The sequence below is a fragment of the Trichechus manatus genome, unplaced genomic scaffold (assembly GCF_000243295.1).
Source record: "Trichechus manatus latirostris isolate Lorelei unplaced genomic scaffold, TriManLat1.0 scaffold00157, whole genome shotgun sequence".
In the NCBI taxonomy this organism is placed as follows: Eukaryota; Metazoa; Chordata; class Mammalia; order Sirenia; family Trichechidae; genus Trichechus; species Trichechus manatus.
The window spans coordinates 5,600,871-5,624,497 of NW_004444093.1; the positions used below are offsets into that span (position 1 = coordinate 5,600,871).

Here is a 23,627-nt window from a genome sequence, read left to right on the forward strand (position 1 = left end):
CATCACTAGTAACCTTTCCTGAATTTTTCTGTCACCCTTAACAGAATCTCAGTGTCCCCTAAACATTTGGAAAATGCCATTTTTAATATCTCTGCAGTATTAGATTGAACTCAACATCATTTTTGTGGATCAAAAATGATTGAATATCAGCAATTTCACGTGGTTCAGCCTAATATTTTATCAGTTATTGGATTGAATCAATAATTAAATAATAATTTACTTAACTATTCTCTTAATTTGAATATTTAGATTGTTTGAAGTTTTTTATTATTATACATAACATGGAGATAAATATATATTTATATAACCTTTGCTTGACTTTCTGACTAGTTCTGTAAAATTATTCCTAGAAGGAAAATTATTAGATAAAAAATATGGCCTCTCTTCAGGTTGTAAGGAGTCCTGGGTGGTGCAAATGGTTAATGCACTCAGCTGCTAACCCAAAGGTTGGAGGGTCAAGTCCACTCAGAGGCACCTCGGAAGAAAGGCCTGGTGAACTACTGCCAAAAAGTCAGCCATTGAAAACCCTAAGAGTCACAGTTCTACTCTGACACACGTGGGTTGCCATGAGTCAGGGTCAACTTGACAGCACCTTTGGTCAGTGTCTTAGTAATCTAGTGCTGCTATAATAGAAACACCACAAGTGGATGGCTTTAACAGAGAGAAATTTATTCTCTCACAGTCTAGGAGGCTGGCAGTTCAAATTTAGGGTGCCAGCTCTAGGAGAAGGCTTTCTCTCTGTGTCGGTTCTAGGGGAAGGTCCTTGTCATCAATCTTCCTCTGGTCTGGGAGCTTCTCAGGGCAGGAACCCTGGGTCCAAAAGACACACTCTGCTCCTGGCACTGCTTTCTTGGTGGTATGAAGTCCACCCCCCTCTCTGCTCACTTCTCTCTTTCATATCTCAAAAGAGATTGGTTTAAAACACAAGCTAATCTTGTAGATTGAGTCTTGCCTCATTAACATAACAGCTACTTATCCCACGTCATTAACATCATAGAGTTATGATTTACAACACATAGGAAAATCGCATCAGATGACAAAATGGTGGACAATCACAGAATACTGAGAATCATGGCCTAGCCAAGGTGACATGTATTTTTGGGGTACACAGTTCAATCCATGACATTCCACCCTTTGGCTCCCAAAAATTCATGTCCTTGTCACATGTAAAACATATTCACCCCAACATATCATAGCAAAAGTCTTAACTCCAAGTCCAAAATCCAAAAATTCCTTTTCATCTGTGAAATCTGGAATATAAGTTATCTGCTTCCAAAGTACAATGGTGGAACAGGCACAAGCTAGACATTTCCATTATAAATGGGAGAAATTGGAGGGAAAGAAGGGATAACAGGCACCAAGCAAGTCAGCAGGACACATTACATTAGCCCTCTAGGCTTGGAAATAATCCTCTGTTCTCTGAGACCATTTATACAATGCCCTGCCCTCCAGACTCTGGGCGTTGGCCACATTCTCCACATTCTGAGTGGAGGCCCCTCAGCCCTGGGCTTCAGCTCTGACTTTCAGGCCCACTAGAAAGGCAACTGTGCCGCTTTAGCTTCGGGGGATGTCTGCTCTACCCTTTGAGACCTCGGAGGTTATGGCCCTACCCAATGAGACTGAGGCAGCTCTGCTTCCTGTGTTCCTTGTCACTTCAGCTTCTGCTTCCTGGTTCCTTGGCCTCTTGGCCCCTCGGGCCTTGCCATCTGCCCTGCTTGGGCAAGTGTTCCAAAGCTCTGTAGCTCCACGGATAAGTGCCTGGAGATACCCTACTTTGCCAGTAATCTTTGGCTGGAAGGCTCCCAGCTGTCTCACTCCGCTCTGTGGGTTGGCTCCAGCGCCATTTTGTGCTGGTCTTCTGGTTCTGCTGCTGCAGGTTCTTTGCTGCTGCTTCTTGGCATCTGTGTGGTCACCAGTATAACAGCTCTGCTCATTTCCATCTGAGTCTTCACCAGAATTGTCTGATGTCCATAATTCCACCAGCAGTCTCTTCAAGGCAATCTTGGCTTTTACTTTTAGGCACTTTAAAACTCTTCTAGCCTTTATCCATTCACAGTTTCAAAACTGCTTCCACATTTTAGGTATCTGTTAGAGCAGCACGCCACTCTCAGTACCAAATTCTATCTTTGTTATCTAGTGCTGCTATAACAGAAATACCACAAGTGAGTGGCTTTAACAAAGGGAAATTTATTCTCTCACAGTCTAGGAGGCTAGAATTCTGTATTCAGGGTGCCAGCTCTAGGGGAAGGCTTTCCGTCTCTGTCGCTTCTGGGGGAAGGTCTTTATCATAAATCTTCCCCTGTTCTGAGAGCTTCTTAGCACAGGAACCCCAGGTCCAAAAGATATGCTCTGCTCCTGGTGCTGCTTTCTTGGTCGTGTGAGGTCCCCCCTCCTTGCTCCTCTGTTTTATATCTCAAAGAGATTGGCTTAAAACACAACTTAATCTTTTAGACTGAGTCCTGCCTCATTAACGTAACTGCTGCTAATCCCACCTTATTAACAATGTAGAGGTGGGATTTACAGCATATAGAAAAATCACTTCAGATGAGAAAATGGTGGGCAGTCATACAATACTGGGAGTCATGGAGTACCCAAGTTGACATGTATTTTTGGGGAACAGAATTCAATCTGTTACAGTCAGGTTATAAGATCTTTCCTTTCAGGCCTGTTGTCCCTTTGTGCCTGCCCTTTTAAAATAAAGAGCACATAAAGCAATTTGTTTTCTTTTTTAAATTATGTTATTATTGTTAGTTTCTGTCCAGTCAATTCCAACTCATAGTGACCCCATGTGTGCACAGTAGAACTGTGCTCCATAGGGTTCTCAAGGCTGTGAACTTTCAGAAGCAGATCGCCAGGCCTGTCTTCCCAAGAACCTCTGGTTGGGTTCGAACTGCCAGCCTTTCAGCTAGTAGTGAAGCACTTAACCATTTGCACTACTCGGGGACTGTAGCGAAAACCAAATCCACTGCTATTGAGTTGATTCTGACTCGGCGACCCTATGGGACAGGGTAGAACTGCCCCATAGGGTTTTCAAGGCTGTTAATCTTTATGGAAGCAGACTGCCACATCTTTCTCCCACAGAGCAGCTAGTGGGTTCGAACTCCTGACCTTTTGGTTAGCAGCCAAGCACTTTAACTGCTGTACCACCAGGCCTCCTTCCACGGACTGTAAAAAACCAACCAAACCTATTGCTGTCGAGTTGATCACAACTCATAGCGATCCTATAGGACAGAGTAGAACTGCCCCATAGGGTTTCCAAGGAGCAGCTGGTGGGATTTGAACTGCCAGTGCTGTGGTTAGCAGCTGAGCTCTTAACCACTGCACCACTGGGACTCTAGGGACTATAGTCATAATTAATTAATGCATTTTCAGTACAAGTGCCAAGCAATACACTTGATTTTCTTAACTTTTAGCATATTCTACCACGACAACACAAATGTCAGTAAGTGACTTCTCCTTTGGGGCTGCAGCGACACAGCAAGGCCAGGGCCTCCTGGTATTTCTTACTGCCTTGTTCAGTACTTTTTGTGGCATAGATTGTCTAGATTGCATCACCTGTTTTTCTTTTTATAGTAAGTTCAAATTTTTAGTTCCTTTATGGCAGACATTTGCTCTTGGTTGTTTTGGAAGATGGTCCTAATGTTTCCATTTGTGTCTTAAGTTACTGATTTTTGTCCTGCTTGCTCACCACCATTATGGCATATCCAGTGACAATAGGTGTTGTTTATTGAGTACTTGGTGTGTACTGTGCACAGTCCTAAGTGCTTTATATACTTTAAAAAAGAGCCTTAAGGGTAGGTGTAGTTCCTGTGGGTAGATTTGGGTAACTGGCCCAAAGGCACACTGCTAGGAAGTGATGGCCCAGGTGCTTCACCTCCTTTGTGTGGAAGTCATTTTCATTTTTGGGCCCAGGTTCCTCAAAGTGTATGTTTTTTGGGGATGTGTGTATCATTTCAAAAGCTGGAGATAATCCTTTCTATGATCTTTTTATTGAAAAAAAAGTGACATATGGGTTATGTAGATTCACTGACTTTTGGTGGTATCGGTTTATTCTGAATGTGGGCTTATATCTTCTCGGTTTTCGGTCTTATTTCCTAGGTCCAAAAGCTGCTTTGCATGTGCCCAGTGGATTTCCACGGGATCTTCCAACTAGATGAAAGGCGGAGAGATGCGGTTATTGCACTGGGTGTTTTTCTCATTGAGTCAGATCTACAGGTAGGTCTTCATTAAATTAAAAGTATTTCTGCATTGTAAAAGGGGAGGATACTTAGAATTTAAATCTGTATTTGCTTGTATTTGTATAAAAATATTAGAAGCATGTATAGGACCCTAATAAAAGTGGTTGAAGGGAGGGCGATGGAACAGATGGGAATGATATTTCTTACTGTATAGCTTATGTAAATCTGTGTTGAGAACTGTGTGAATATATTGTGAAGTTAAAAATAAAGTTTTTTTTTTTTTTTGAGGGTGGAGTGAGCAGAACATGTAAAATACTTTGTGAAGTAATTATGTGCCTTCTAGAATTTACTTGATTTCAGTTCCAGGTAAAACACTAGGCAGAATCTGTGTAACCATTTCTTTCCTTCCAAAAGGACAGTATTATTTAAGATAATTTTTCAGAACTGAGTTAGATATAAATTAAGTTTTAGAATATATTTAATGTACCTTTTGAGAGGGATTTAAAAACCAACTTTGTAGCTCCAACAGAAAATGGTGTGGCTATTATTTTTTGTATTTATGACTTCACAGAAGAAAAGATCTGACAATCTGCTCCCGTAAAGATTATAGCCTAGGAAGCCCTATGGGGTAGTTCTGCCTTGTCATATGAAAACCCGTTGCTGTAGAGTTGATTCTGACTCATAGCAACCCTATAGGACAGAGTAGAACTACCCCACAGGGTTTCCAGGGAGCAGCTGGTAAATCTGAAGTGCCGACCTTTTTGGTTAGCAGCCTGAGCTCTTAACCACTGTGCCACCAGGGCTGTTAGTCAGAATCAACTCAACGGCACACAACAACAACAACAACAGAGGCTAATTGAAGCAAATAATTGATCACTGGATGGATAATGTATTATCTATCTCTTTTTATCATTACTGAGAATCATTGTTTAATTCCAAGTTTAATTGTGGTATGTTAGGAAAGTTTACATGACTTCCCTCTGTCTGGGATGGGCTGTGGCATTGACCTCGTCTTTGTCCAGTCAGGATGCTGCCTTGGCAGCACCTGTGGCCAGAGGTGGTTTTACTCACAATGTGCTACAAAAACCGTAACTCTTTCTATAGGAAAGAGCCATCTGTTTTTGCTAGAGAAAAATTCCCTATTTGTTCCAGTTACCTGTTGTGGAATAACAGACTACCCTGTAATTTAGTGACTTAACTATATATATCCTGGTGTCCTTGAGGCTCAGTGGAAGCTGCCAGTTATATATATGTATATACACACACATAAGAGATATAAGGAGACAGAAGCAAGCCGAGAGGGGAAGGATCTCACTACCCCCAAGAAAGAAGAGCCGGGGGCAGAGTGCATCCTTTGGACCTGGGGTTCCTGTGCTGAGAACCTCCTAGACCCAGGAGAAGAGAGATGCCAAGCCACATGAAGATTGCTCAGGAGCAAAAACTCAAAGAGATAAGGACCATTCTCGAGAGCTGACGGAGAGACATAGCCTTCCTCTACTGCTGGTACCCTGAATTCAGACTTCTAGCCTCCTAGACTGTGAGAAAATAAATTTAGGTTTGTTAAAGCCACCCACTTGTGCTATTTCTGTTACAGCAGCACTAGATAACTAAGAAGAAGCCCTGGTGGTGCAGTGGTTAAAGCCATGACTGCTAACTGAAAGGTCAGCGGTTTGAAAACACCAGCTGCTCTGTGGGAGGAAGATGTTGCAGTCTGCTTCTGTAGAGATTTACAGCCTTGGAAACTCTAGGGGGTCACTATGTGTCAGAATCGACTCAGTGGTAGTTGGTTTGGTTTTTAGTTTTAGATATCTAAGACACCTGTTACTTCCCTAATAAACCCCATAACTGTGAGTATGGTCTGTGAGTTCTTTGTGTCCATTGCAATGAGTTATTGAACCCAGCAGAGAAACAGAGACTGCTATGGGAGAGATGGCTGGTATCAGAATTGGTAAAAAAGTTAGAGGGTGGAGATATGTCTGACCTCCACCTCCTAGCAATCAGCTGTGGGCTTTTGATGCTGATAATAATTTTCCTCCCCCCTTGTGAAGTTAGATGAGGAGGTCCGACAACCCACATCGCCATTTTTACACATTCACACCCCCCATTAACATAAACTCACTGCCCCCTAAGATTCCTATCTAATCTTTCGAATTTCTGTTGTCACTTTGATCCCATATAGATAGTTCTTAAAAATGCATAGTGCTTATACCACATGGTTTTCTTTTTAGTATTTCAGAACATTAAATAGTATTCCCCTTATCTGGAGCAACTATAAATAGGGAAATAAAACAGCCAACGATGGAAGATTATGAAGTTATATGTTGATTGGCTAGTTTGGAAACTAGAAGAAAATAATTTTTCCATCGAGCTAATAATTGGCTATAAAGTCTAATGTGTAATCTGAGAAGAGCAAGAGGAAACATGAAGGAGAAAATGTAAAAAAAAAAAAGAAAAAAGGAAAGTGGACAAAGGCCATGAACAACAGAAGCATCACTCAGTCCAGAAGCTCTTACCTGGGGTCTGTTGATGGGGTTGGGGGCTATCAGTGCTTCTCTCGATGTACACAGTTTTGAGTATATATGCACACATATAACCTTCTTCTGGATAGCCCCTTGTAAGGGCCCGGCTCCAGTGGTGGCCAGAGCCACTGCAGACCTTGAGCTCCAGAAGGACAGGTTAGACCTCTTCACTTGGACCTGACAGAGCTCGGACTCCACTGCAGGAAAAGAAGAGTGTTGAGATGCTGTGTGAATTTACGTGCAGTTTACATTATCCCTGAAGAATCTTTGAGATGATTAGGATGTGGATGTGCCTTACTTTGCTTTGGGGTTAACTTACGCTGAAAAGATACTAGTGATATGTTTCATTAAACGTGATCTTTCTCTTTTAGCACAAAGCTTCCATTGTTCCTTACCTTCTTCGGCTTCTCAAAGGTCTTCCCAAAGTATATTGGGTAGAAGAAAGCACAGCTCGGAAGGGCAGAGGTAATTTTGTGTAATATTTTCCCTGAGTATATATGTTCTGTGCTCTGTAAGGATCAGGTATAGTTAGGATGGTTCTAGCTGGTGTATCTCCTGCTGTAGGATGACTGTCTGCTGCAGTGTGGGCTGAGTTTACTCATGTCCACAGCACATGAGCCAAGGAGGGCGAGGCAGGACTAAGTAGGCAGGTTTTCCATTGTATTGAGAGTGAACGAGAACATTGAGACCTTCAGGAACCTTGTCTCATGTCTCATTTGCCAGAATTGGGTTACCTGCCCATCCCCCAGCCAGTCTCAATTACCCTTAGATTGGGAGGCTCCCTCGTGGAGTGATGGAGCCTTAGTGGCACAGTGGTTAAAATACTCTGCTGCTAGCTGAAAGGTCAGTGGTTTGAACCCATCAGCTGCTCCATTGTAGAAAGATGTGGCAGTCTGCTTCCGTGAAGATTTACAGCCTTGGAAACCCTATGGGGACAGTGCTAGGGTTGCTATGAATTGGAATCGACTCGATGGCAGTGGGTTTTTGGTTCTTGTGGCATTGAGGTCAGTTCTCCAGGTGGCATTGCTGCTGCTCAAAGAGAAGAGTGCCACGGATGTTGGGACTCGACCACAGTGTTCATTATAAATAGTTTTATCACTTTACTGCTATTGCTAAGTCTCAAACTCTGCACTTTTAGAAATATAGTAAATTCATGTGTATTTTTCCTTTTTATAAATAGCTTGATTGAGAGTTAATTCACATATCATGCAGTTCACCCACTTAAAGTGTACAATTCAGTGTTTTTAGTATATTCACAGTTATGTGTAACTGTCACCACAGTCAATTTTAGAACGTTTTCATCACCTCAAAAAGAACCCTCATATACCCTTTAACTATTAACCCCCTATTTCCCAACCACCATCACCCCACCCCCAGCTGTAAACAATTACCAATCCGTTTTCTGTCTCTAGAGGTTTCTAACTCCTGGACTTCATATAATATGTGGTCTTTTGTGACTGGCTTATTTCACTTGGCATAATGTTTTCAAGATTCATCCATGTTTTAGCATGTATCAGTATTTTTTCTTTTTATGGTTGAGTAATATTTCATTGTATGGATATACCACATTTTGTTTATCCATTTTTCAGTTGATGGACATTTGAGTTGTTTCTACCTTTTGGCTATTATGAATAATGCTGCTATAAATATTCATGTACAGGTTTCTTTGGACAAATATTTTCATTTCTCTTGGGTATATATGTATAAGTGGAACTGCTAGGTCATGGTAATTCTGTGTTTAATTGTTTGAGGAACTGTCAGACTGTTTTCCAAAGGAGCTGTACCATTTTACATTCCTACCATCAGTGTATGAGAGTTCTAACTTCTCCATATTCGCTACAACCCTTGTTATTATCGAGCTTTTTGATTTTAGCCATCCTGGTAGGTGTGAAGTGGTATCTTGTTGTGGTTTTGATTTTGACTTTAAATTTTAAGGAGACAATGGAGAAATAACTCACAGTAGAAGTAGCCATCAGAGAGCCTAGGAATATTAGGGACATTGAATACTTAGTGGTAGCAGTGCCATTGGCATCTTGGCCTTCTTTGGTTCCTGCTCATTTTGAGAGTTTACTTCTCCAGTTTCTCCACTGATACTATGAGTTGCAGGTACAAGATCAACACACAAAATTCAGTTGTATTTCAGTACATTAGCAATGAACAATCTGAAAAGGAAATTAAAACATTTACAGTAGTATCAAAAAGAATAAGATATACTTGGAATAAATTTAACCAGTGAGGTACCAGACTTGTACACTGAGAACAATAAAAAATTGCTGAAAGAAATTAAAGAAGACCTAAATAAGTAGAAAGACATCCTGTGTTCATGGATTAAAAGACTTAATATTAAGATGTCAGTGCTCCCCAAACTGATCGAAAGATTCAATGCAGTCCTCATCAGAATCCCAGCTGACTTCGTTATAGAAATTGATAGGCTGATTCTAAAATTCATATGGAATTGCAAGGGACCAAGAATAGCTAAAACAATCTTGAAAAAGAACAAAGTAGGAGAACTCACACTTCCCAATTTCAAAACTAAATCAATAGTAATCAAGACTGTGTGGTACTGACACAAGAATAGACATATAGATCAGTGGAATAGAATTAAAAGTCCAGAAATAAACCCACACATCTATGATCAGTTGATTTTCAACAGTGGTGCCAGGACCATGCAATGGAGGAAAGAAGAATCTTTTCAACAAATGGTTCTGCTACAACTGAATTTCCACATGCAGAAGAATGAAGTTGGACCCCTACCTCATACCACATACAAAAATTAACTCAAAGACCTAAATATTAGAGCTAAAACCATAAAGCTCTTAGAAAAAAACACAAGTCTTTATCACCTTGGATTTGGGAAAGGATTCTTAGATATGACATCAAAAGCAGAAGCAACAAAAGGAAAAAAAAAGATAAATTGGCCAAAATTAAATTTTTTTTTTAAATTTTAATTTTGGTGAAAATATACACAGTAGTACACCCATTAAACAATTTCTGCGTATATAATTCAATAACATTGGTTGCATTCTTCATGTTGTGTCACCATTCTCACCGTGTCTGCTCATATTGTTTCATCACCATTTACTTAGACTCACTGCCTCCTGAACTTCTCATCTATGCTTTAGAGTTACTGTTCTCAGTTTTATTTTATATAGATAATTTTTTAAAAGAACGAAATGCTTATGGCGAACATTCTTTACTAATTTAGCTAAACCGTTGTTTAGTTTAAAGATGTCTTTGGGCGTAATTTTGGCTCACGATTTGAAGATTTTCTCAGCTGGGTTTGAAGATTTTCTCAGTGTGATAGATTTGGGGGTTTCTGCAGTCGCAATAGTCCAGTAAGTGTGGATTCTGTAATAATTTAAAATTCTGTTCCACATTTTTTTCCCTTTTAATAAGGATTCATCTGTGATTCCTTGATCAAAATGTTCAGTAATGGTAGCCGGGCACCATCCAGTTCTCCTGGTCTATAGCAAAGGAGGCAGTAGTTCATGGAGGTAGTTACACCTGCAGTCTTGTTCCTTCTCCAGTTCCTGGATTTCCTCCTTCCTTTGCTGCTTCAGGTGAATAGAGACTCATTTGTATTTTGGGTGGCGTCTGGCAAGCTTGTAAGTCCTAGGCACTACTCATCGAACTAGGTAGTGGAACAGAAACTCTAAAAATAGTACTAGGCTAATTGACTGGACAGTCCATGAAGCCATGGTCCTGAACCTTTCAACCAACACAACTAATCCCATCAGGTGTTTGAATGTACCTCTAAGTAGTATCAGCAACTTTAGCCTCTTTTTTTTTTGGGTTGCTGTTGCAAAATTATATGTACCACAGTATTTGTTATTTTGCTCTTTTTCTGGTGTACAATTTAGTGATATCAGTTGCACTCATCAAGTTGTTCAACTCTTACCCTTAATTGACAAAATCTTTTGTGCTCCAAGGACATCACGAAGAAAGTGAAAAGATCCCTGGATGGACTCAAACCTCCCATCTTTCATTTAGCAGTTGAGTGTGTTAATCATTTGCACCCAGGGGCTCCATTTCATATTACTGGGACAGGGAATTCCTCTCATTTAGCCATATCGAGGGACGAAAGTTAATTAACTAACACAAAAAAAATTTATTGAACACGTACTCTTTGCAGGCATTGTAGTAAGCATTTAGAATATAGCAGTAAAAAAAATAAAAATGCCTGCTCTTATAGAGCATGTATTCTAATGAAGAAAGACAGAACACAGGAAGCATAAGAAATCTTGAAGCACCTAGTACCTACCATAAAGATTTTATTGAATTGGATTGTTGGGTGAATTCAGCACGCATCAGCCTCTAACCCCTAAGATGATACGTGGTCCATGTGAAGAAGTTAAATCACCTGTGTCTACTCTGGCACTTATACTTAACTCAAAAGAGACTTCGGGCCCCTTCTGGTGTGCTACCTTGTAGTAAAGAGGCTGCAAAACTGAACTGCATTCTATCAGCTGCAGCTCCTCATGTGGCCTGAACTCCAACAAAGCAAGCACAACCATATTACACTTGGAAGTTGGACATGAGCAACAGCGATTGTGGCTGCACCTAGGGAAAATGGACAGAAATATGTTTGCCTGGTTATAGCAATGTACTGCGTATACCTAATGCTGTAACACCCAACATGAGCAAGTGCCGTGTGTGCTGTTTGAACCTTATTTTTCTTCTTCCATTCAATTTTATAGTTATTAAAAGGAACCATTACTCATTTTCATGGAATGTGGAACTAAAATTTTGATAAAAAAAAAAAAAGAAAGTGAAAAGATAACCCATAGAATGGGAGAAAATGTTTGCAATTCATATATCTGGTAAGGGGCTTGTATCCAGAATACATAAAGAACACTTATAACTCAATAGTGAAAAGACAACCCAGTTTTAAAATGGACAAAAATCTAAACAGACATTTTTACAGAGGAGATATACAAATGGCCAATAAGCACCTGAAAAGATACTCAGTATTATTAGTCATCAGAGAAATGCAAATCAAAACCACAATGAGATACCACTAAGTATGTCTTTCTTTTTAACTTGTGTTTTGATTTTTCTTCAAGATCAAAGGGAAAGGTAAAATAGTCTTTTCCTCTTTCCCCTTTCTTACCTTTTCCATCCCCCCCTCCCTCCCTTCTTTCCTTCAAAAATATTTACATAGTTCCACTATCTGCCAAGCATTTGTGCTAGAACACTTAAAACGCTGATGCTCTCGCATACTGATTTCCAGAGATTCCAAAATCAGCTTGGAAGATCTCCACCATTTTAGGGTTCACAACCCATGAGACTGAAGTTTCCTTGTGGTCTTCCTCCGTTAGACTTGTGGCCCACCTTTGCCTATAGCCGGGGTTGGTGCCTGTAAAGAAGACCGTAATCCTTTTTGTTGGTGGAATAGCCCTGGTTTGTTGGGTGGACTCAGTCTGTTTAGCTAATGAACATCTACCTGTACCTGTATTCCTCTTGAACTTTGGCTTCTCCTCATTTCTGGTGGCCTACCATGACGAAAACTGACAGACTCTTTTGGTACCTGCCACCAAAATTATGTATGCATTCTGAAGTTTGAGGGTCCACAAATGCAAATAGAGGGAGTGCTGTTTCTAAAAAGTTAAACATCTGTGTCCACTACTGTGTTATGTGATTTGGGAAGAAATAGAATACTAGTAGGTTTTGATGGTGTTTTCTTTTCTTTTTTTTTTTTTTTGGAGCCCTGATGGCACAGTGGTTAAGAGCTCGCCTCCAACCAAAACGTCAACAGTTCGAATCCACCAGGCACTCCTTGGAAACCCTGTTGGGGCAGTTCTGCTCTGTCCTATAGGGTCACTATGAGTCAGAGTCAACTCAGTGGCATTGGGTTTTTCTTTCTTTAAATTTCAAAACAAATGTCATTCCTGTGTACATGAATTCATATTAAAATTAAAGTTTTAGCATTATTTAAACATTGTTAGAGACATAAATTTCTAATTATTGCACAATATTTCACATATTTTTTTAAGGCAGTATTACTTATGCTTTAGAGGGCAGTGGTGGTTCAGTGGTAGAAGTCTTGCTTTCCATGTGGGAGATCTGGATTTGATTCCCAGTCAATGCACCTTATGTACAGCCATCATCATCTGTCAGTGGAGGCATGTTGCTATGATGCTGAAGGGGTTTCAGCAGAGCTTCCATACTAAGAAGGTCTAGGAAGAAAGGCTTGGCAATCTACTTCAGAACATCAGCCATTGAAAACCCTATGGATCACAGTGCTCCAATCCCATTGTGCATGAGGTTACCACGAGTCAGGGGCGACTCGATGGCAGCTAACAACAGCAGTAACAACTTAAGCTTTTAAACTCTAGAGTAGTAGTTCTGCAACTGTCATCTCTAGACCAGCAGCATCAACATCACCTGAGCACTTGTGAGAAATGCACATCATCCCCATATCAGATCTACTGAATCAGTATCTTGGGGTGGGAAACAGGCAGTTTGTCTTTTGCCAAGCCCTCCAGGTGATGCGGATACGCACTCAAGCTGGAGAAAGACCTGGAGGAGCCAAGGGTGACATTTTAAAATTAAAAGCCAGAAGTAATGTAACAGTTTTCTGCCATGTACTGTGAGTAAGTTCATAAAATAGCATTTGTAAAATAGTGTTATGTCCTTTGTTCAGTATTCAATATTCAAAATTGATTAAATATTTAATAATGATTAGACCTAGATGCCAGTTTGAAGGTTCTAACACTTTGAAGGTTCATTTGATAGACGTGCTCCTTAGCTTTTGGTCTTTCAGGTGTAGTGATCCCTTCCCAACCTTGATGGCCATGCTCCTAAGAACCTCCCTGGTAGAAGGCTTAGTAGGGAAGGACTTAAAAACTTATGGAGAATAGAGCAAATCTTTGAAAGCTCTTAGGATTTTCCCCATTTGCTAAAATAAAGCAGAAAAGAAAATATAAACACCATTTTATTCAGTTTAAAGGTGTAGTAATAGGTATTTGACAGTTAACTTCCATTTACAGTGTCTTACACTCTAACAAGATTGGATTCTCACTTTCATTTAGGTAGGGAATAAAAAATGGAGTCTGCTATGTTGAGAGGCTCTGCAATCTCAAACTATAAATTGTCTTAGGAGACATTGACGTTTATTGAAGCAAAACATTTTTAAAAATAAAGGTGGGGTATTCCCAGCAAATGTGTTAGCCCCACGTCTCAAGGAGGGCAGCCACGATAGCCTGGCCCTTTGGCAGTCCACGTGAGAGGAGAAATACTGAATTGGGTGGCCAGCAGGCATGGCCCATTATCTCATTTCTGATGATCTGCTTTGTGTCTTTTCATCTTTCAGGTGCCCTCCCAGTTGCGGAGAACTTCAGCTTCTGCTTGGTGACTTTGCTGTCTGATGTAGCGTATAGGGACCCTTCCCTTAGAGATGAGGTGAGGATGTGCTGGCTTGGTGTGATTGTGAGAGCAAGGAGAGTCCCAAAGTGATGGAAAAAGTAAAAGAAAAAAAAGCGTAATTGGACTATTTGTTTGATTTCTTCTGTATTATTAATAGCAGATACAAAAAATGTTTAATAATTGCTTATAGGACTTTTCAGGTTCCCAAGTGATTTCAGAGTGTTATTTCATTGGACTTTCCCAATGACCATGTGAAGTAGGCAGCAAAAGGCACAGGCAGCTCATTTTTCTGACTCTAGGTTGGGGAGTGGAGTTGTTCATAGAATGGAATTTTCTAGATAGTTGAAGCTTATACCTTTAAGTGCCCAAGCTGTTTAAGTTTTGTTTAATTTTGTTGGAAATTTTATTAAATGTTTTTGTGCTTCCCTCCTTTTAAAACAAAGAATATAATCATAATTTAAACTTTTTTAAAATTAATCAGATTTATCATTTTGAAAGTCAGTTTTTATACACTGTTTTTCTCGGGTCCTGCCAAGGTATGGCTAGTTGCTTGCCTGTATGCTAAGTGTTCCCAGCTATCTATGCTTTTTGAGTCCTAGTATCTGCTTTTTAATTTTTAAAATCTCTTTTCTTGATATCACACTGTAAATTCTGCTATCAGTATTTCTTTCCTTACATTCTTTTTCATCTCCCTTTCAAACTTAGGTTCGTCATTTATTTGTAGTTTGACTAAAGAGATAGCTAGATATGTTTGAATTGTATATTATTATTAGAAAAAGTTAGCAGGCTATAAGTTAAGGACTTTTCAATGAGTAAAATATATCAAGATAAAACATCAAAGATGATGGCTTAATATATGAAATGGAGAAGGTGTTGCTTTTTAGGTCTTCATAGGTGCAAAGGCAGGACCACTTAAGCGAGTCCAGCCAAAGTTGCCTGTTGTATCAAACCAGTCTAGGGAGGCTGTGATCATCTACTTCTTTTTTTTTTTAAAGCAAAAGGAAAGTTTTATTTGGCATGTATTCAGAAAGGACAAAAGTGGGAAGCAGACAATCATGCTGCTAGAGCTATGTCTGCCCGAGTCCAAGGAAATATCACAGAACAGACAAAAGTAGGAAAACGGACAAGCATGCTGCTAGAGCCATGTCTGCCCAAGACCATAGAATATTACAGAATAGGCAAGAATGGGAAAACAGACAAGCATGCTGCCACAGCCATGTCCAAAGAACAGTTACAGAGCCATCAGTATATATTAACATTAAAAATGGGCGAAACCATTGAAAGCTTAGCCTTTTCAGTTTGGCTAGAAACTGTGATCCTACATTTTAAATTGTTTTTCTTAACAATCATTGGTACAGGTTTCAGTAACGAGAGTCAGGAGGGTCTTCATTGGTCCAACAAATTTCTATTCACTAAATGCTAATAGAAAAAGATAAGAGTGGAAAGTCTTTTGTGTTCTGTTTGATGGGCTTTATGTGAGAGTTTCCCTAAAAGATGTTTTCCAAGATTATCTTAGCTATTGTCTTTATACCTCAGGGCCCAGTTGATGTATCCTTGTGAGTCCTTGTGAGCCCTTGTGAGCCCAGCTCCAGCTGGGTCACATTCTGTATGCTCAAGGAGAAGGAATAATAACTCCAATATTATTTCCTAAATCAGTCCCCCCTTTTGATCAGAGTTTGGAGATAACACATCCATGATCAATACCTGGACTTGGTCAAGCTCGTAGATGGCGGCCATTGCAGGCTGTTTAAACTCACGGTGCTGGTTTTCCACCGGATACCATCTGGTTCTTCACCAGGAGTGATCATCTCCTTCTGATGCCACACGTGTGATGGATGATAAATCCCACTCCACACGCCAGATGCATTCTGTGGAAATCTCAGCCTCCCTTCCCTGGTCAATTTGGACCCCACCTGCCAGTGTGGCCCTTTCTCTTTCATTCCCATTCACCCGGGGCTAGGTCAGTGGGCACTGGCCCCTTCTCTCTCATCCCCATTCACCAGGGCCAGATCAGCAGGTACTGGTCCCCTCTCTCTCTGATCCTCAGTTCACCTGGGGCCAGACAAGCAGGCACTGGCCTCTTGTCTCATTCCCCTTCACCTGGGGCCAGGTGAGTAGGCACTAGCCCCTTCTCTGTTTCTTAGGTCTGATAATCAGGTGCAGTGTCTCACAAACTCCAGGGAAAGAGCTGTCTTTAATCTAGCAGAAAAAAGGATAGAAACACATAGGACGAGGTCCAGAAGGGATCTCTGTGCAAAGCATCCATGTTCCCAAGGGATGCGCCTACCCTCCCAAGAGCAAATGTTTGCTCTCTCCACCCAGGAAGCTCAACTGAGCCTCCATCTTCCAAGGCCTTTATTGGCCTACCCATGTTGCTGTGGTCAATTACATCATGCCTCATGAAGCTTAGTCAGCATCAGGTCCCCAGGTGGTCCCTCTTGGTTGGGTCGGCCCCCACTCATTGCCGTCAGGTGTGGTTCTCCTGTCAGGAACCAGGACCAAAGGCCAAGTTGTTTACTGTAAGGGGTTTCCACACCTTGCAGTAGGTTATTCATCATTGTTTAACATTAACAAAAAGTAAGAAATTTGACTTGGTTACAAACAAGTCATGTCAGACCAACTGCATTTTCTTCTTTGCCTGAGTTTTCTAAGACTGGTAGTTGAGGGAAATGATGTGGATAGTCAAGTTGACCCTCACGAAGACATGGACAAACACCTTGTCTTAGGCTGGGTTCTCTAGAGAAGCAAAACCAGTAAAGTGTATAAATATATATATAGAGAGAGATTATATCAAGGAAACAGCCCACGCGATTGTAGAGGCTAGAACGTCCCAAGTCCGTGGATCAGGGTAGAGGCCTCTCCCAAGTCACACAGCTGCAGAAGCTGGCACGCCCAAGATCGGAAGGTCGGAGAGCAGGGCTCCCACTCACAGGCTGTGCAGATCTACGAATCCCAGGTTCGGCAGATAAGCTGACAGCTCAAGTCCCAAGAAAGGGAGATGAGATGACAGGAAGCAGCCACAGGATCCAGAGAGAGCAAAAAGCCAGAACGTCTGCGTATATACAGATGCGGGCCACACCCTCAAGGAGACTCCCTTTCATCTGATTGGCTGCTCATAGTATATTCAATCATGGGGGTGATTACATTAAAACACGGAGAATCATGGCCCAGCCAAGTTGACACACAATCTTAACCATCACACACCTCTTCTGATATCCTGGATCGGTAATATGGGCTGAGGGCTAAAATGATTCATAGAGTTTAGGGAAGTGTTGAAGGACCACCCCAGAGGGTGCCTGTTGTGGCGTCACCTCAGCAGAAGCCTTCGATGGCTTGCCCCTACTACTGAAGCAAAACCAGGCCACTGCCATACATGAAGATCCCCTTGGTAGAAGATTAAAGCTGGGGGTCAAAGACTAGTCCAATGAGCAAAAGCCAATGTGCGGGACTTTTGTAGGGATAAGTGACAAGTAAAAAAATGACCTGGAGCTGCATACGTGAAAAAGATTAAGTATTTTATTTATCTGTAAGCTCATTGAGCCAGCAGTGGGGCTGCTAAAAAGATAATGTCACACAAATATGAGTCTAGAATGCACAATGAGTTTGGTGGTTGCTCTTGGCGAATCATAGCTTCCCAGGAATATTCATGTATCTTACTCAGAGTACCACACTTGGAGATGGAAGTAGACACACTGGGCTACAGTGAAATCAGAGGCAGGCAGTCAGCATCACAAAGAACTTGTTATCATAAGGAATAATTGAAGGAACTAGAGATATTTAGTAATGAACAGAAGAGTTGGGGGTCTATTGTCTGTTTCCAGAATATGGAGGAGGACAGAGGCTTGCTGTGTATGGCTTCAGGAGTCAGTGGGTGCAGGCCCCAGGAGGACACTGTTGGCCCAGTGTTAGGAGGAGCTCTGTACGGGTCCAGAGATGGAATGGGCCACCCTGGGTGAAGGAGGGCTTCTGTCACCGGAAGGTCAGCTGGTTGGCTTCTCACAGAGCTATGGTGCGAGGAGTTTATGTGTCAGATAGAGGTTGGACAAGATAATGTCTAAAGCTGCTTCTAATTCTGAATTCTATGATATTTATCTGATTTTGTTTATAAGGTTTTTTTTTTTTTTTTCCCCTCTGTTTTCTTGACTATTACAGATTTTGGAGGTGCTTTTGCAGGTTTTACAAGTCCTTTTGGGAATGTGCCAGACTTTGGAGATTCAAGAAAAAGGTATGATTATAGATCCTTAAGGTGTTTCTTTTTTTTCCTCCCCAAATGGGTTTGTGGTCACTCTTTCCCTTGCTTCTCCCCAGTCTTCTTTTGTGTTCTTTGGTGTCTGATGTGTCCTTGATGGATAAGAACATATCTATATTAGGTTCCATTTGTTGTGTGTTAGTATGTTATGAGGCCACATGGGGGTCAGGATCATGGTTGTCCTACATAAATGCTGGGTGACCTTGGACAAGTAACTTCACCCTTCTGGGCCTCAGTTTCTTTACCTATAAAATGTCTGGATAGATTCTTTGAGCTCCAAAGGTCATTTTCCCTCTAATATAAGACTATCAGTAGGGTCCTAGGAGGTATAAGGTCTAAATATAGTGCAGGTACATGCTAATGTGACCTAGTGATATTACTGATTTGCATGTGCCATGAATCAGATCAAGACCTCCTAAAGAGAGCAGCTGTATGTGATGGAGACACAGTCTGAAGTTATTGTTGTCAATGACAAATTGCAGATGTCATCTGTCAGCCCTTCGGGTTGACTCTGGTACTGTGGCTTACTCTGAACCTTCAGATTTGTAAGTACGTAGGTTGTGTAATATTAGCAGGTGTTACACCTTGTTGCTGTATGGTTCTCTCACAGATAACGTTCTCATATTGTAACCTTCTCACTTTGTCTCCCAGAATACCTTTGCAAATACGCAGTCCCATGCCTGATAGGAATCTCACGAGCATTTGGGCGTTACAGCAACATGGAAGAGTCTCTCCTGTCGAAGCTCTTTCCCAAAATCCCTCCACATTCCCTCCGAGTCCCAGAGGAGCTCGAAGGCGTTCGGAGGCGTTCCTTCAATGACTTCCGCTCCATCCTCCCCAGCAATTTGCTGACGGTCTGTCAGGAGGGTACCCTGAAGAGGAAGACCAGCAGTGTGTCCAGCATCTCTCAGGTAGGGTGGGGCTCCTGGAAAAAGACCAGAGGAGAAAAATCTTGTTTTAGTCTCTTTTGACTAAAACAGCTACTGTGTATAGTTCGATGAAACTTAAAAAGGTTCTTGCTAAAATTCTCTTTAATACAAAGGCTTGCCTTGTCCTTTTAAGGTTTGTAAGCGATTTCATGTCATAGTCACAAAGTATTTGTTTCTTTACCTCTGTTCTTGGTGGAAGGCAGTGGTGTCCTTAAAGTATATAATTGACTCATGGAGAAGAGATAAAAATACAAAACACTGACAATTCAGCTCAGTAATCAAGTATAAAATATAGGGTCACACACGAAGAATTCAGTGATTAGTACAAGCTGAGAGAGGGCAGTGGTGTTTCAGTGTAGAATTCTCTCCTTCCATGCCAAGACCCGGGTTTGATTCCTGGCCAATATACACCATGTGTAGCCACCATCTGTCTATCAGTGAAGGCTTGCGTATTGCTATGATGCTGAGCAGATTTCACTGTAGCTTCCAGACTAAGACAGACTAGGAAGAAAGGCCTGGCGATCTACGTTCAGAAATCAGCCAGTGACAACCCTATGTGCGGGGTCACTATGAGTTGGTGGCCGACTCCATGGCAGCTAACAACAACATACAGAGAGACAGCTGTAGCCTGATGGGTTTCAAGGAGGAGGTAGACTTGAACCAGGATGTGAAGGACATACAGTGGACTGGCAGAGACAGCCTTGTCTTAAGACAATGTGACTGAGGTTTGGCTGGCCTTTTCTGATCAGTGACTGGTTGCTTCTTTCAGGTCAGCCCAGAACGTGGGATGCCCCCTCCCAGCTCACCTGGAGGATCCGCCTTTCACTACTTTGACGGTGGGCTTTACCTTTCTGCCAAGAATGTTGACCTAGTACTTGGATGGCAGGCCTGTAGTGACTCTTGTGACATTAAGGATGCTAATAGTAACTCACTGTTTACTGGGTATAAAATGTCACACTTTTAGAAGACATTTTCTATCTTCGTTTAACATCTTAAATTTTTATTTTGAAATATTTCATACATAGAGAAAAGTGCAGGAAGTAATATACAGACCCCCATATACCTGCCATCCAGGCTTAGTGCATTAACCTCTGAAAGCACAGGTTTTCAGGTAGAAGAACTGATGGTAGGTACTTCCTTTGTTTGTTTGTTTAAGTCCATGAGATATGTAGGTAATATTTTAAAATGTAATACTGCTAATAGTGCTTTTTCATAGACCTCTGCTGTTCACAAACTGCTTTTACATAGTTTTCTGAATTTGATTCATAGGACCACCCTGTGCAGTGTCAGACACATGTTAAAGTCACCTCTACCTCACCCTCGAGGGAAGTCAGACTTGGACTAAGCAACAGGATGTGAGGAAGTCAGAATCCTATGCCTCATAATGCAGGCTACTCCATTTGTGTATGATGCTAATAACTAAATTTCTGAAGAGGAAATTGAGAGATGTGAAGGAGAATTTTTTAAATATTTTGAAAGGTGGGGAGTAAACTCAAAAAAATACAGGCAACATTGTATATGGTATGTCTTGGTGACCCACATGGTAAGGCTAGGTCCACCGACTCAGAATTCCACCTCCCAGCAGGAATCCCTCGTCAAACTGTAGACTGTATTCCTCCAGACCTTAAAGGCCCCTCTGCCGTATGCCTGCCGTTGGGGTTGGGACAACCATGGTAACCCTTGAAGACTTCTCTTTCCTTGATAGACAGCTCTTGTCCACTTTCTGTGGTTGAGCCCCTTCATCAGGGCTGCCCTCTTGTAAGCCCCTCAAATTATTCATGAGAGTGAGGCTTGCCCAGGTGCAGGCTTACTACGTGCTTCATCCCTTCATTCAGTGCACTTGGCTGAGCCCCATGCTGTGCCATCCTCTCTGCAGGTGGGAGCAGGTGGACGCTTCCTGCTCTCTGAAAGCAGAGGAGACGTAGGGCCAACATGTCACTTCTTCCCTTTGGCTCACACACTTAGGGTTCGTCTCTCCTCTCCCTCTTCAGTTCCCCTTCTACAGTGCCATAAGAATTTTTTTCATTAATAGTTGTTTACTACAATTAAATGGCAGAATTTAAAAACTTGCCTAAAATATTACATGTTGACGTTAAATTACCCTAGTTTCTTGAACACATTAAATATAGTTCACTCTCAAATATAAGTAGCCCTCACTATCTGTACCACCCACCCAACAACTTTTTGTTTAATTGTGTAAAATATAACAGTTGCCATTTCAACAGTCTTCGAATGTACACTTCAATGATATTAAATATGTTCATTGTGTTGCTCAATCATTACCATTAACCATTCCTAAATTTTCTTATCACCTTGAAAGGAATTATTTTTAAAAGCACAAATCTGATCATTTAATTTCCTGCTTATTAAAAACTTGCAGTGACACCCATGTCCCTGCATAAATCACAAACCTCACATCCCCTAGTTTTGCAGTTTTAGTCTTTTGTTTCCATCAGTGTCCACCACACCTGGCTCAGCACCTAGGACTCCATCCTTATTCATGGTGCTGCCAGGAAATGCTCTCTGGTCACAGCTCCTTACCTCCTACCCACCCACTTGCTTTATATCGGCTGTCCCCCCGCACCCCCTGCCCCACTCATTCACTCCATCAGTGGTCACTTATTATGCTGGACCTCCAGCATTTCAGCTCCTCTGGTGTTATCACCCCCCCCTTCTGTGCTGCATTGCTGGTTGGCTCCCTTCAGACCATCGTTAGTCAGGTCAGCAGACTGTCACCAGCATCTAGGACCACACACCAGCTTTGACACAGTCGGGTAAATGCAACTCAGCTTTTTCTGTGCTCTAGTTGCTTGAGAAAGTCATAACGTTTATTATTTGGTGCTTTACAGATTCATGTTTTCTAATATAGTTGAATATGAAAATACTACAGACTTGTTTATTTTCTAATCATGGTCTTCTCTCATAGCGTTTTAATAATGGATTTTCAAACAATTATATATACAATTTTGGATTCATGTTTATTATGTGTTGGATGGCTGACTATTTTTGTTCTGACTTTGAAACTTCTAGTAGAGTGTGTTTTTGTTCTAATTTTAGTGGTAACTATCTTTGGGGTCCTGTGGACCTTGAACTTCCACATCTCTCAACCTTTAAAAAGGTGTAATTTTTTCCCCAAATGTTTAGTTATTTTGTGTAATACTAGGACATGATCATATCTGAGCCTTTGTGAAACACCCAGGTGGCAGTTGTTGCTCCCCTAGGGTATGTAATCCGACCTTTACTTCTTAACTAAAAAGCAAACAAGGAATTGGAGCGTAAAAAAGAGCAAACTATTTCATAGAAGACTCCTTATCAAAAGGAGGAAAATGCAGAACAGAATTTCAAATTCTCATGAACTCTAGACTTTCTAGAGCCATGGAGGGTGGATGAACCCCTGAGACTATTGCCCTGAGATAATCTTTAAACCTTAAACCAAAATATCCCCTGAAGTCATCTTAAAACCGAACAATAGTTAAGCTTAACTAGTAAAAAAGGTCTGCCTTGGGCATTATGCTCTTCTAAGAACTATCTATATGGTATCAAATTGACAACAGCAACTCGAAAGATTAGATAGGAACCTTAGGGGGCAGTGAGTTTATGTTAAATGAGGGAGGAGCAACTCAGAAAAGGAGAGTGAGAATGGTTGCACAACCCGAAGAGTATAGTCAGTGTCACTAAATTGTACATGTAGAAATGGTTGAATTGGTGTATGTTTTGCTGTGTAGATTCCCAAAAACAACAGAATAAACAAAATTTAGGAAAAAAAAGAAAAAACAGCAGACTCTGCACCTTTGCTGGTTATTGAGGGAATTGGCAGGAAGAAGTGTTCTGGCTATCTGTGACCATGATTTACTTACCCATTTTCTCTCCGTCAGTCTCTTGCTTACCTGATGGGAGTGCCCTGGAGCCTGATTACTACTTCTCCACTGTCAGTTCCAGCTTCTCAGTTTCTCCTCTTTTCAATGGCATTACCTATAAGGAGTTCGATATTCCGCTAGAAATGCTTCGGGAACTTTTAAACTTGGTGAGCAGAGTGTGGATGGATCGATAGATTACCTGTATACCAACAGTAAAATTGCTGGTGGTGAAAGCCTGTGTTTCTTTTTGACATTCTTTTCTTTTTTTCCTGTACTTTAGATGAAGGTTTACAGAACAAACTGGTTTCTCATTAAACAGTACACATATTGTTTTATGGCATTTGTTACCAACCCCACGACATGTCAACACTCTCCCTTTTCGACCTTGGGTTCCCTATTACCAGCTTTCCTGTCCCCTCCTACCTTCTAGTCCTTGCCCCTGGGCTGGTGTGCCCCTTTAGTCTTGTTTTGTTTTATGGGCCTGTCTAATCTTTGGCTGAAGGGTGAACCTCAGGAGTGACTTCATTACT

General features: G+C 41.3%; 1 protein-coding gene across 1 annotated transcript in view; it reads left to right on the top strand.

Annotated features, from left to right (window-relative positions):
- Positions 1–23,627, top strand: part of PI4KA (phosphatidylinositol 4-kinase alpha) — a 158,134-nt gene that overhangs the window by 25,133 nt on the left and 109,374 nt on the right. The window contains exons 2-8 of the mRNA XM_004386190.3: positions 4,099–4,215; positions 7,069–7,162; positions 14,010–14,098; positions 18,215–18,287; positions 18,963–19,222; positions 20,010–20,076; positions 23,116–23,264. Coding sequence (XP_004386247.1) covers positions 4,099–4,215; positions 7,069–7,162; positions 14,010–14,098; positions 18,215–18,287; positions 18,963–19,222; positions 20,010–20,076; positions 23,116–23,264 — 849 coding nt within the window. The remainder of the gene's footprint in view (positions 1–4,098; positions 4,216–7,068; positions 7,163–14,009; positions 14,099–18,214; positions 18,288–18,962; positions 19,223–20,009; positions 20,077–23,115; positions 23,265–23,627) is intronic.